Raw genomic sequence first — 13130 nt, forward strand, 5'->3', positions numbered from 1 at the left:
TCCTGAGCACAATGTAAAAGGGTGGAATCATTATCACAGACAGAAATTCAGAAGTGTCAATAGATTTGAGATACTTTCCCCTGTCTCCCTTTTACTGCATTAGGATCAAAATAGTGTGCACTCTCTATGGAGTGTAGAGCTTCATTGGTTCTACGATATACATACATTTACATACATTTACAATCGCAGAAGGAAACATGGCAGATAGGACTGGGACACTAGCAATCACCACAAGAAACTGAAAGACACAAAGACACTAGACAGAGAGCTGATTGAAATAGCTCAATGAGTGCCAGCGGTGAAACAAAAGTGTGGGATGTCAAAGGGATTATGCGTGTGGCATCAGACATAGTACTTCCTGTTGTTATGGTTACTCTTCATTGCAGATAGAGTTTGGTAAGATGTGGAGTCTGAATGGGACATCCGTGAATGAGTTTATTCTTCTGGGCTTCACCAGTCATCCCACGCTACAACATTTTCTCCTGGCAATGGTCCTAGCCATGTCTCTTATCACTCTCCTTGGAAACAGCCTGATCATCTTCTTGGTTTGGGTTGAGTCCTGCCTCCACACAGGCATGTACTTTTTCATTGGAAACCTCTCTTTGATGGACATAGTCTTCACCCTGATCGTCATTCCACAAATGCTTATCCACTTGGCCTCTGGGACAAAGTCAATCTCTTTCAACAAATGCATGGCCCAACTCAACCTGACCCTGTCCTGTGGGATGACTGAATGCTTCATCCTGGCTCTCATGGCATATGATCGCTATGTGGCCATCTGCCAACCTCTGCGTTACCCCACCCTCATGAGAATGCAGGTATGTATGCAGATGGCAGGGGCCTGCTGGGTTGGGGGCTTCCTCAATGCTGCAGTACTGACCATCATCACCACAAGCTTCCCTTTCTGTGGGCCCAACAGCTGGAAGTGATGTAGTGCATTAGTGCACCCTCCATTTTTATTCAGTTCACCTCCTTCCCCACTGGCTTGTGAAACACCAGCAGGGGACTGGGCTCATGGCATATGATCGCTATGTGGCCATCTGCCAACCTCTGCGTTACCCCACCCTCATGAGAATGCAGGTATGTATGCAGATGGCAGGGGCCTGCTGGGTTGGGGGCTTCCTCAATGCTGCAGTACTGACCATCATCACCACAAGCTTCCCTTTCTGTGGGCCCAACAAGATCAACCATTTCTTTTGTGAGGAGCCAGCAGTGTTACCATTGGCCTGCATGGACACCTATGTCGTAGAGATTGTCCTCTTTGCATTGAGTGTGATTGTTCTCATGCTGCCTTTTATCTTCATAGTTATCTCTTATGTCCACATTGCCAGGGTGGTGCTCAGCATGCGCTCAGCTGAGGGACGCCACCGAGCATTTTCTACCTGTGCTACACATCTTACTGTTGTCACATTGTTCTACAGCACCATCAGCTTTACTTACTTGCAGCCTCGGTCCAACCGTGCTGCAGACCAGGAGAAGAGAGCCTCAGTCTTCTATGCTTTGGTCTCTCCCATGTTGAATCCCATCATCTACAGCTTGAGAAATAAGGATGTTAAACGGGCTTTGGCCAAAGTGATGCAAAAATTCAGCTGACAATGATGCACATGGCATTTCTGAATGTGAAGAAACACATGTTCAGTGTATAACCCGTTTAATCCAAATCCAACCCCCCACCCAATTAGTCTTTGCGGGTACCCTATACAACCAATGCCAAAAGTGATGATTGTGTGAACCACCTAGATCATGGCATATTTTGAGGTATAATATTTGATATACAATTGCTGTATGGACCACAGGAAGCTATGTTCTCAGTGGTACTTGAGGTGGGAAGGAGATCTATTGTTTGTGACAGACAATCTTTGTTCTTTTCGGAAACCTCCCTTCCTAATACTTGTAGTATTAAACTAACAGGTGGATTAATGGATGAACCTATCTATACCAGATTTAACAGTCATTCATTCTTTCCAAAGGACTCTGGAAATTGTAGGTGGGAAAATGAAAAATAGGGATCTTGAAACAGAATTCAGGATCGTCTGCTTTCTGCCTTATGAGGAATGTTTGCTTTTTTCCCTGAGAAGTGCTGGGAGCAGATCTGAACATTCGGTCGCTTTTTATTTCTAAATGGGACTACAGTTATGGACTCTTGGTCCCAGTGGCCTTTGGTGAAGTCTGAGACATTTTCTTCCATCACTAACAACTCTTCCACTCTGTCTTGAGGATCTGTATGATCTAAACTGCACACTGAAGCTTCTTCGTTGTGTCCAACAATTTCCCCCCTCCCTTTCTTCTGCATTCCCCTTTTATGTTGTTAGCCTAAACATCATTTGAATAAGCGTGAAAAAGGGACAAGGTTGTCCTTTTTGACCACCAATAAAACTGTCTTTGGGATCATAGGACCTACATGGACTACAGCCATGTGGGATGGGGAGGGCTGAATTGAGGAGAAGAATTGAATGAGACTGAGCCAAAGATGTTGGCTGACCTTATGAGAGATTCTTTGTTTGTCTAGACAAGGCAGAGTTTGAGTATATGTGGTATCAATTTCTAAGGACTACACCAGCCATATTAATCCATCATTCATGAGAGAAAAGAAGAATCTGCTTGGATATTACTCAATTGAGTTATGAATTTGGTGTTTGTTTATTACTTTCTATTTATCTACAACATTTACATTGCATCTTTCTGCCTAACCAGAGCCACTGAGCTGACTAACAATGAACATTATAAAAACAGATCATACAATCAATAAGAACCAAAATTAAAATATGTATGTCCAGAAACAACAATTGAAACTAAGTAGGGGGTCACAGAAGGGAATGGCAGATGCAGCAGACTCTTTCGCTGGGGACATCATCAACATACAATGAACCAGATGGACTTCGTTGTCAATCATCTAAGCATCCCATGGTTATATACAAGACTTTATCCTATCATAGCCTTTCAAGAAGAAGAAAGTGGGCTGAGAAATCAAGAGCTGTCCAGGCCTGTAATAGCTGAGCTGAAATCTGAACACTATATTCAAGACAAACCTCACCCCACTTCCCATTCTCTCTCTCTCTCTCTCTCTCTCTCTCTCTCTCTCTCTCTCTCTCTCTCTCTCTCTCTCATATATTTTATTTCTTTAGCTTTTAAAATCAAAAGACATGCTTTCCTTAGGCTTTGTCCTTTTTATGTCATCAGCAAACATACAGTCAGATACAGAAAGGGAAAGGGGATTATAAAACACAATTATGTATATCAGAAATAATTATATATCACAGAGCATATAAGACAGAAAACATTTTTCCCCCAAGACCCCCTTCATTATAGTTTTTTAAAGACACTTGCTATAAAATACAATGGTACTTCTGTTGGGGTATATTTATATTCAGCATTTTACAGAGCAATCCTGGCAGTGTGGCTGAAAGCACTCTGGGAGCTGAGTAGCCCCTACATCAGTGTAAATCCCATTTACGCCGATGTAAATGACACAATGGTGCAGGCCCCCAGCGGTGCCCTGTCACACACGGGTGCCAGCAATGGGCCACAGTGGCCACCTGTTGGTGCAACTGAGATATAGGCCCTTGCACTGTCTTGGTTGTGGGCAGTTCTGTGGGTGGGGCCAGAGTTAGTCGGCTCCCTGAGCCCTTTCACCTGGGAATGTGCTGGCCCCACTGGTCATTGCCATCTGCAGGGGCAGATTAACCATTAAGCAGACTAAGCAGGTCCTTAGGGCACCAAGGCCAAAGGGGGCACCACAAAGTTGGGAAAAGGGTGAAAAGCTTAGTTTGTACAGTATATTGTGTTATCATATGAATAAATTTTTGTATTGCTGCAACCTGCATTGTATACTTTACAATAGAAGGTTGGCTGAGATGTAGGGAATTCAGTGACCTTATCTCATGAGGTGGGAGGATGATTACACACAGCTCCCTAAACAGCATCTGTAATTTTACCCACTCCAATGAACAAGAAGGCCCTTACTGTCCTGAATCAATTTTATTTGCTTTTCTTGAGCACATTCGTGCAGGGCCCTGTATGCAACCAACTTGCTAATTTGCATCTGTTTCTATTTGAAGATAAGGCTAACTGAATGTAATAGCCCTTTTCCCCTTGAGGGTTGAAGCTGAGTGTGAATGTATGCAAAATATTATTATGAGGATCTCTAAAGAATGGGTTTGATCCTGCCAGCTTTTCTACTAGTGAAAAGGGGACAAGGTTGTCCTTTTTGACCACCAATAAAACTGTCTTTGGGATCATAGGACCTACATGGACAACTGCCATGTGGGATGGGGAGGGCTGTATTGAGGAGAAGAATCCAATGAGACTGAGCCAAAAATGTTGGCTGACCTTATGAGAGATACTTTGTTTGTCTTGGCAAGGCAGAGTTTGAGTATATGTGGTATCAATTTCTAAGGACTACACCAGCCATATTAATCCACCATTCATGACAGAAAAGAAGAATCTGCTTGGATATCACTCAAATGAGTTATGAATTGATATGTTGTATCATTTTCTAAGGACTACACCAGCCATATTAATCCACCATTCATGACAGAAAAGAAGAATCTGCTTGGATATTACTCAATTGAGTTATGAATTTGGTGTTTTGTTTATTACTTTCTATTTATCTACAACATTTACATTGCATCTTTCTGCCTAACCAGAGCCACTGAGCTGACTAACAATGAACATTATAAAAACAGATCATACAATCAATAAGAACCAAAATTAAAATATGTATGTCCAGAAACAACAATTGAAACTAAGTAGGGGGTCACAGAAGGGAATGGCAGATGCAGCAGACTCTTTCGCTGGGGACACCATCAACATACAATGAACCAGATGGACTTTGTTGTCAGTCATCTAAGCATCCCATGGTTATATGCAAGACTTTAACCTATCATAGCCTTTCAAGAAGAAGAAAGTGGGCTGAGAAATCAAGAGCTTTCCAGGCCTGTAATAGCTGAGCTGAAATCTGAACACTATATTCAAGACAAACCTCACCCCACTTCCCATTCTTTACCCATTCCATTATTCTCTCTCTCTCTCTCTCTCTCTCTCTCTCTCTCTCTCTCTCTCTCTCACATATTATTATTTTAGAAAACAAAGTAGTGGTATAAAGGGGATACAGAAAGGGAAAGGGGATTATAAAACACAATTATGTATATCAGAAATAATTATATATCACAGAGCATATAAGACAGAAAACATTTTTCCCCCAAGACCCCCTTCATTATAGTTTTTTAAAGACACTTGCTATAAAATACAATGGTACTTCTGTTGGGGTATATTTATATTCAGCATTTTACAGAGCAATCCTGGCAGTGTGGCTGAAAGCACTCTGGGAGCTGAGTAGCCCCTACATCAGTGTAAATCCCATTTACGCCGATGTAAATGACACAATGGTGCAGGCCCCCAGCGGTGCCCTGTCACACACGGGTGCCAGCAATGGGCCACAGTGGCCACCTGTTGGTGCAACTGAGATATAGGCCCTTGCACTGTCTTGGTTGTGGGCAGTTCTGGGGGTGTGGCCAGAGTTAGTCGGCTCCCTGAGCCCTTTCACCTGGGAATGTGCTGGCCCCACTGGTCATTGCCATCTGCAGGGGCAGATTAACCATTAAGCAGACTAAGCAAGTGCTTAGGGCACCAAGGCCAAAGGGGGCACCGCAAAGTTGGGAAAAGGGTGAAAAGCTTAGTTTGTACAGTATATTGTGTTATCATATGAATAAATTTTTGTATTGCTGCAACTTGTATTGTATATCTGGTCAGACAGGTCAACAACTAAAGTGGACTGGGTCAGTGTGGAAAGGAGGGGGGCACCAAGATTGGTCAGTGCTTAGGGCACCAGTGAGCCTTAATCCTCCCCTGGCCATCTTCCATACATTGCAGGGACCCAGGTGCAAGAACAGGTTCCCTCGCTCACCTAGCAGGCTTCTGTGTGATAAGGGAGGGGCCAGAGGGTGGTCTGGCTGAATAAGGCAGCTTATCATGGTGGTTAGAGCATGAGTCTGGGCGTGGGAGACCAAGATTCCATTCCCCACTTGCATCATGGAAGCTAGGTGGGTGGCCTTGGGCCAGATGCACACCCTCAGCTTGACCAACCTCACGGGGCTGTTGTGAGCATGAAACCAAGAAGAGGGGAATGATGCCAGCCACAAGTGCCAGCTCATAAAAGGAGTGAATGGATGAGGTGCCAAACTGTGTGTCTGCTCCAGGAAGGGGGTCCTCTGGCACCCAAGGGGGGAAGGCATCTGTGCAAGTAGCACTGAGGGGGCAGGGGATCATGGGGTTCCATGAGTCAATGGCAGGGGAGAGCCATTGCAGCAGGCAGACTCAAAGTGTTTGGGGGTTGTGGCTGGGGGGCTTGGCCATGCGACCACATGCCTGTCATCACTGTGGGTCTCTGCGGGGGGGGGCAGGAGAGGAGAATCTCAGAATCACAAATGCCGACCTTGATATGTTTGTGCATTATTTCAGATGATACTGTACAATACAAAATGCTGGAAAACAGACATGTTAAAACCCTTTTTTTAAAAAAAAAACTAGTAGAAGAATAAATGGTCAAATATTTGACAGATTCAATTTATGGCTGTAACTATGAACCTTAAGAGTTTAAAAAAACACTTTATATAGTCCAGCAAACTTTTCAGAAATAAGTTTTCAAGGATTTGTAAACACATAAAGCTATCTAGACAAAGACTGCAGCAATTATGAAGTGCTGCTACCTAAGCACTGTACGCTTAGGAGATTGGTCAGAGGAGGTGAGGTTTAGATTAGACGATCTAAAGCAGGGGTGTCAAACATGCAGCCTCGGGGGCAGATCAGGCCCCCAGTGGAACTGGCTGTCATCTGCTTCTTCTTCCAGTTCTGCTGCATCATTGTAGGTTTGCAGCTTAGAGAGACACACCTGAACAGCATACTCAAGATTGCAACAGCACAGGCATTTTGATGCAATAATTCAGAGCAAGAGGTGTCAGTTATCAGACACTGTTCAATAAACAAAATATCGCAAGACTGCTAATGTTTTAAGCATGTTTTTATTTTAAGTAAAAAAAAAACCTTTGTGTTTTCATCCTTTATAAAGTTTATATCTCCGCTGCCTGGAGTTACTTTTTATGACGCACATGGCTCGGCCCAACAAGGTCTCATTTATGTCAGATCTGGCCCTCATAACAAATGAGTTCAACACCCCTGATCTAAAGGCACACAGATCTGGTTCATATAGTCAGCAACTAATCTTTACATCATTAAACGAGCTATCTAAGCAGGTAGCTCTTCAGAATCCTACTCAAGTCATTTTCTGAGAATCCTAGGATCGTACTGTAAGTGGTGACTGGCATGTCTGAATGATCGATTCTACTAGAGTTCAAAGATTCAGCTGCAAGTTACTGTGCTGAATTATTAACAGTTCAGTCCTAAAGACAGTTATACTAAGTTCAATGGACAGCTATTCTCAAGTTCAGTGGACTTAGAAGGGTGTGACTCTGCTTTAGATTGCATTGTAAGATCTGGAAGTGGATTAATGGGCCAATCTTTAGACTTTCCAAACAAAAGTCTAATTCAGAGAATCCCGACAAATTCACCTTTCCAAAATGATATTTTTCCTTTGTATTATTTTAGTCAGGGCTGCTTTTACATCCTTGTTTCTTAAGCTGTATATGAGAGGGTTGAGCATGGGTGTGACTACTGCATACAAGAAAGAAAGGATCTTGTCCCGGTGGGGAAGAGTCTCAGCTTTAGGAGTTATGTAAGCAAGCATCACCGTGCCATAGCAGAGGGTGACCACAGTCAGGTGAGAGGTGCACGTGGAGAAGGCTTTGTGCCGGCCTTCTGCAGAGCGGATGCGCACAATGGCACTGATTATATACACATAGGAGAGCATTATAAAAGTACAGGGGGTTAACAGGACAAGGACCCATGACACTGTAAGTCCAATCTCATTAACAAAAGTATCCGAACAAGCCAGATTGATGACAGCAAGGAGTTCACAAACAAAATGGTTGATGATGTTGTAGTTACAGAAGTGAAGGCGCATAGTGAATGTAGTATGCACAACAGCATTGATAAAGCCAGAGATCCAGGAAGCCATCATCATGTGGATACACACCCTTCTACTCATGATGATCTTGTATCGCAAAGGATGGCAGACAGCCACATATCTGTCATAGGCCATGAATGCTAACAGAATGTATTCAACACTACCCAGGAATAAAGCAATATAAAGCTGTGCCATGCACCGGTTGAAATAGATGTTTTTTTTATTCATCAGGAAATGGGCCAGCAACTGTGGAACCACACTAGTCGTGTAGCCAATGTCCAATATGGACAGATTGCACAGGAAGAAGTACATGGGTGTGTTGAGTCGTGGATCAATGCAGATGGCCACAATAATGAGAGTGTTCCCCACCAGGGTGATGAGGTACATACAAAGGACTACTGTAAAGAGGAACACATTGGTGCCTCGCTCTTTGGAGAATCCCAGAAGAATGAATTCTGTGATACCTGTCTGATTGTCTTGTCCAACCATCTCGATAATGACTGAGCTGAGGGGAAGAAATCAGAATTGGAGAGTGAGGTGTGGCTTACATTTTCCAATGCCCCCTTTCTTCCCATCTAGAAACTATGGAACAGTACAGAGGTGACATTTGATGATTGTCTTTTTCACCACTATTGGGCTCTTTTCAAAGGCAGACATTGTGCTGAACATTCCCATGATCACTACCAACAAGGAGGCTGTGAGCTGCAATGGGCGGTGATTGCACAACCCTGATAATTATCCATTTGTGAACATGCCGTAGTCCCACTCTCTGAATTTTCTAGCTCATATTGAACATTGCATTTAGTCATCAGCCAGATTTATATTTTTTTCAGGTTATTGATAGTCCACTTTTCTCACTGAGATTTAAAGGGGATTACAGTGTTAAATCAATACAATCAATAGGATGGGTCAGTCAATGAGTGATGTAATAAAATCAAGATTGCAGAAACTTAAAAGCCCCCAGTAAGTGCATGCTGAAATGTGGTCTGGTGCTGTGTTTGCTGCCAGTGGTCTAGATAGGGATGCCGGCCTCCAAATAGGACCTGAGAATCTCTTAGAATTATAGCTCATCTCCAAGCTACAGAGATCAGTTCCCCTGGAGAAAATGGATGCTTTGGAGGGTAGACTCCACTGTATCCCACTGAGGTCCCAGTCCTCTCCAGGACCCAACCCAAATCTCCAGACATTTCCCAGCCAGGATCTGGAAACCCTACCCCCCCCCCCAACACACACACCCTGGCCATTGCTGGGAGGGACCTGACAACCCTAGGTCCCGTCTCCTTCTCATCCTTACCTGTTCTTTAAATGTCACTTAAGGCTTAGCTCATTGCTGTCTGCTCATATATACAGCAACATTCACATCATTTCAATACATTAACCCCAATTTCCAAGATCAGCATTAAGATTAATAGCTACTAATTAAAGAGACAAATGATAATAGAATATATAGGACAATGCTAAAAAATGTCAGACTTCAAATCTCATTTACATGTTTTGCAAGGTTTGTAATAAGGGATAAATATAGGGCATGTTTACCTACTAATCACTATAACATCTTTTAGGATTTTTCCTGTATTCTGTGGATCCTCAAGGATAGATATTCTGTACATTTATAATCAGTGATAGTCTTGATCAAGAGGTAAGAGCTGTGATGACTTTTCCATGATACTGAATTTTCAGCATTTTCACCATTTTCTCTGTACAATTTTAAACGCATGTGTGAAGAAATGCATCTCCCCCCTTTTGGAGGTTTGAAATGTACAAAACCGTCCCCTCCCCCCGTAGAGAACAGGCAGGGAGGAGGAAGTCAGTCAATGGCTTTCCAGGCTCATCTCAGCTACCTCTTAAGAAATGCTAATAGGTTGATGTGGTCTGGCCTACCTTTTTTTTGCAGTCAAGGCCATGGTAGTCTGTGGCTGTATTCCAGTGAGAAGTTTGTAGGCTACAGTTGTGTTTCTGTTACACACTAGCAGAGTTGTGATGTTATTGCCAGAGATCATTTGGAGAAATTTGATGTCAGGAGTTACTCTCTCGCATATTCATTATAGGTAGAACATAAATATTTTGTCGTATAACAGCCTATAGTTCTTTTGGTCCTGGTTTTGCCTTTCTTTCTTGGTGCTGATTCTGCCTTTCTACAGGGATTGAATCATCAATTTTAGTGCTTAGTTTTAGGGTCTCCCCCTATATATAGAAAAAAAAGAAGAAAAAGTCTTTGCAGCAAGGAGGAGGGCTCTTTTGTGCTGAGTTCATCAGAGAAGACAGAATTCTTAACTGAGGTCTGGAAGAGGCAGCCATTTAACCATGTGCTGTCCTGGAGAGCTGGAGGAAGCTTTAAGGTAATTGGACTCTTTAGAGATCTGTAAGTTCCTAAAGCTAAAGAGCTTGTCCTATATTTTAATATCTGATAAAGCATGTATAGAAAGAGGGGCAGAGGAACTGTGTTTTACCCATTTTTTAAAATCCCTTACTCAATCTGGTGCTGTGCTAAAAGTATGTTTGTGAACATTTTCTTTTTAATAAATACTTTATAACTTTTGATGCTGGTAGTGGTTCTCTGTGCCACATAAACCTCCACCATTTTGGACACACTATTTTAAAAGGAGTGCCAGTGGGAAGACTGGTTGGCAAGTGGCTATTCCTCCAGGGGAGCACAAGGCAGTAAACTGTCCCTGTGGTGATCAGGCACTGGGCAGTGGGAGACACAGAGGCAAGGCCTCAAAACTTGGAAGGGAATCTGGGAGTTCTGACCCTCTTGGTGGGCAATTCCTACAAAGGTCAGGCGGTGGCAGCAGGTTACCTGAGAGAGAAGGATAAGTTTTATGGGCTTCACAAGTCAATTTCCCCTCTGCTTTCTTCTTTTTTCTTCCTCTTCATACTCAACTACCCTGAACCTTCTAGACCTCCCTGATCATGTTCATTGGGTCAGTGGGGTTTTTGTTTTAATTAAATTGCAAAGCCATGAGTTGGATCCAGACAGGGTTTGTTTGTTTGCTGTTGAGAACGGGAGGGACCACCCCAAAAGATTACACTGGGACTTGCATGGACAAGAGCCATGTGGGATGGTGCTTTGGTAAGGAGGAGAACTGTATAAGATGGAATGAAAAAAGAGAAACCCTGGTTGGATCCATATTCATTTGTATACCAGATAAGACCTGAGACTAGCAGTTTTTGCTGCCTTTCTGATAGACATTTCAGTATGAATTTATTGACAAAGGGAGTGATGCTGTCCATATTTTCCTAACTATTGAGCATCTATTACCTATACACCTCCAATATGGTAGCTTATTTAATTTAAAGGAGGAGATGCTTATAATGGGACAGCCATTCCATGTTTGTCTATATCCATAGGTTGCAATAAAGTATTCGCTTCCAACATACCTTTTCAGCCTTCCATAGGGAAGATGAAGATTCCATATTCTGCTACATCTTTTGTCTTCACTGTACTCCTTTGCCGTTTGCATATATTTTCCAAGGTGTGTCCCTCACGGGATATATGTCCTTCGTGATCTATTGTGTATGTTAATTAATGAAATTGTTTTTGCAGTTGCAGCACATGGGACTAAATTATTTAGGTCCTTCAAAACAATACTTATGATGTTACTTTTTTTTTAGCAGTATGATTATATGGGAATTAAAAAGTGCAGTAAAACACATACCCTTGATGAGAAGAAATTAAATAACTCAAACTAGAAAGGCAATGAACCTCAAATGTGACAATTCCATAAAACTACACAATGTGTATACTTGAGTATGGTAGTGACTGAAAGTAGTAGCAAGTGGTTTGTTTGGGGTATAAGGAATGCTGAACCCTGAAGAGGAAAGCACAACTTAAAAGTAGCCCCTGTTGCCCTTTCAGAGCCCCAGAAAAGTGCAAACAGGTGTCATGCAATGTTATAGAACTCTCCCCCACCTACTCAATAGCTGGCTGGATTTCTGAAAATGTAACACAAGCTACTCAAGCTGAGAGATAAAATCAGAAGCTAGAGCTTTATGGCCTGGTAGGCAGGATTAGCCTTTGTGATCAACTGACTGAGTTCTTAGGCAGAACTGATGGTGCAGCCTAGATAGCAACTTATAGCACCTTCAGAGCGCAATCTAGTAAGCTTACATTGAAAACAGAGTGCAGGTGGTATGGGTAGGGTTGTTATTTCCAAGAAAAGAGAGGGGAACTCCACCACCACCCCCATTGCTTGCCCTTGTTTGGGTAAGTAATGGGGGAATGTGGGGGCCAGATCAGCATCCCACAACACCATGATATCATTTCTGTTAGCCAAGTGGTGCAGTGGAAGAGTGCTGGACCCATAACCCTGTAAGCAGAGTTTAAATATACAAGGAAGTGGAGGACTGACTGTTTAGAGAAAAATAAGTGGGTTTATTAAAGAAGAACAAACTTTGATAGAGCATAGAAGAGACAGAGAGAGTTAACTATCTAACTTAACTTCTGTGAGAGGAACAAGAGCAACAGGAAGCTCTCCAGGAGCAGGAAGTTTCCAGAAGAGCCAATCAGGAGACAGAAAGGACACAGTTTGAAAAAGTAGGAAGTCCCTAGTCTAGCTATGCTAGCTACAAGTCCTTCAGCTGACCCCCTGTAGGATGATCTTCAGATCTTCTTCATAAGGCTGAACTATGAATCTTGAATATTCACAGAACCAGAAGTCACATCACCATATCAATGGATGCTTTAGTGTTCACCCCAAATTCTATGGTTTGACCAAAGATTTTCAAGTGAATCTTGAGAGTATCTGGCAACATAGTGATGTTACATCCAGTTGCATGGCTGGAAATACCATCATGCCCCTCAGGGGTTAATAACCCTGGTACAGGTAGCAAGGTGAAGGAGCATAACAGCTGAAAGCTGTTGTTCAAGGTATACACCCTACAGCTATCAAAGGTCTTATACATAAGGGATTCAGAACAAGGCTCTTGCTGAATCTCATGGACATACTAATTCAGTTTGAAAGTTTCAGTTTCTGTTATGATTTCTCCCACACAGATGATAAATCTTGGGTTGGATCCAGCTAGCTTTTTGTTGTTTTTGTTTTAATCTTGTCTAGTTCCCCTCTTATTACTGCCTCTATCTCACATAGCTTTTGTCCTGCTGTTGTGT

At 42.7% G+C, this 13130-nt stretch overlaps 2 protein-coding genes across 2 annotated transcripts; one reads left to right on the forward strand and one right to left on the reverse strand.

Moving 5' to 3' along the window:
* Positions 1-401: 401 nt before the first annotated feature.
* Positions 402-1593, forward strand: LOC107113490 (olfactory receptor 2G3-like). Its single transcript, XM_015414825.1, has 2 exons — positions 402-818; positions 1081-1593. Exons 1-2 carry the CDS (start codon positions 402-404, stop codon positions 1591-1593), a joined length of 930 nt encoding a protein of 309 aa, XP_015270311.1.
* A 5968-nt stretch (positions 1594-7561) lies between these two features.
* Positions 7562-8509, reverse strand: LOC107113491 (olfactory receptor 2F1-like). The gene has a single exon (XM_015414826.1). The coding sequence runs from the start codon at positions 8507-8509 to the stop codon at positions 7562-7564; it is 948 nt and encodes a 315-aa protein (XP_015270312.1).
* Between the last annotated feature and the right edge of the window lie 4621 nt (positions 8510-13130).

The sequence above is a fragment of the Gekko japonicus genome, unplaced genomic scaffold, assembly GCF_001447785.1.
Source record: "Gekko japonicus isolate JY-2015 unplaced genomic scaffold, Gekko_japonicus_V1.1 scaffold2193, whole genome shotgun sequence".
Lineage (NCBI taxonomy): Eukaryota > Metazoa > Chordata > Lepidosauria > Squamata > Gekkonidae > Gekko > Gekko japonicus.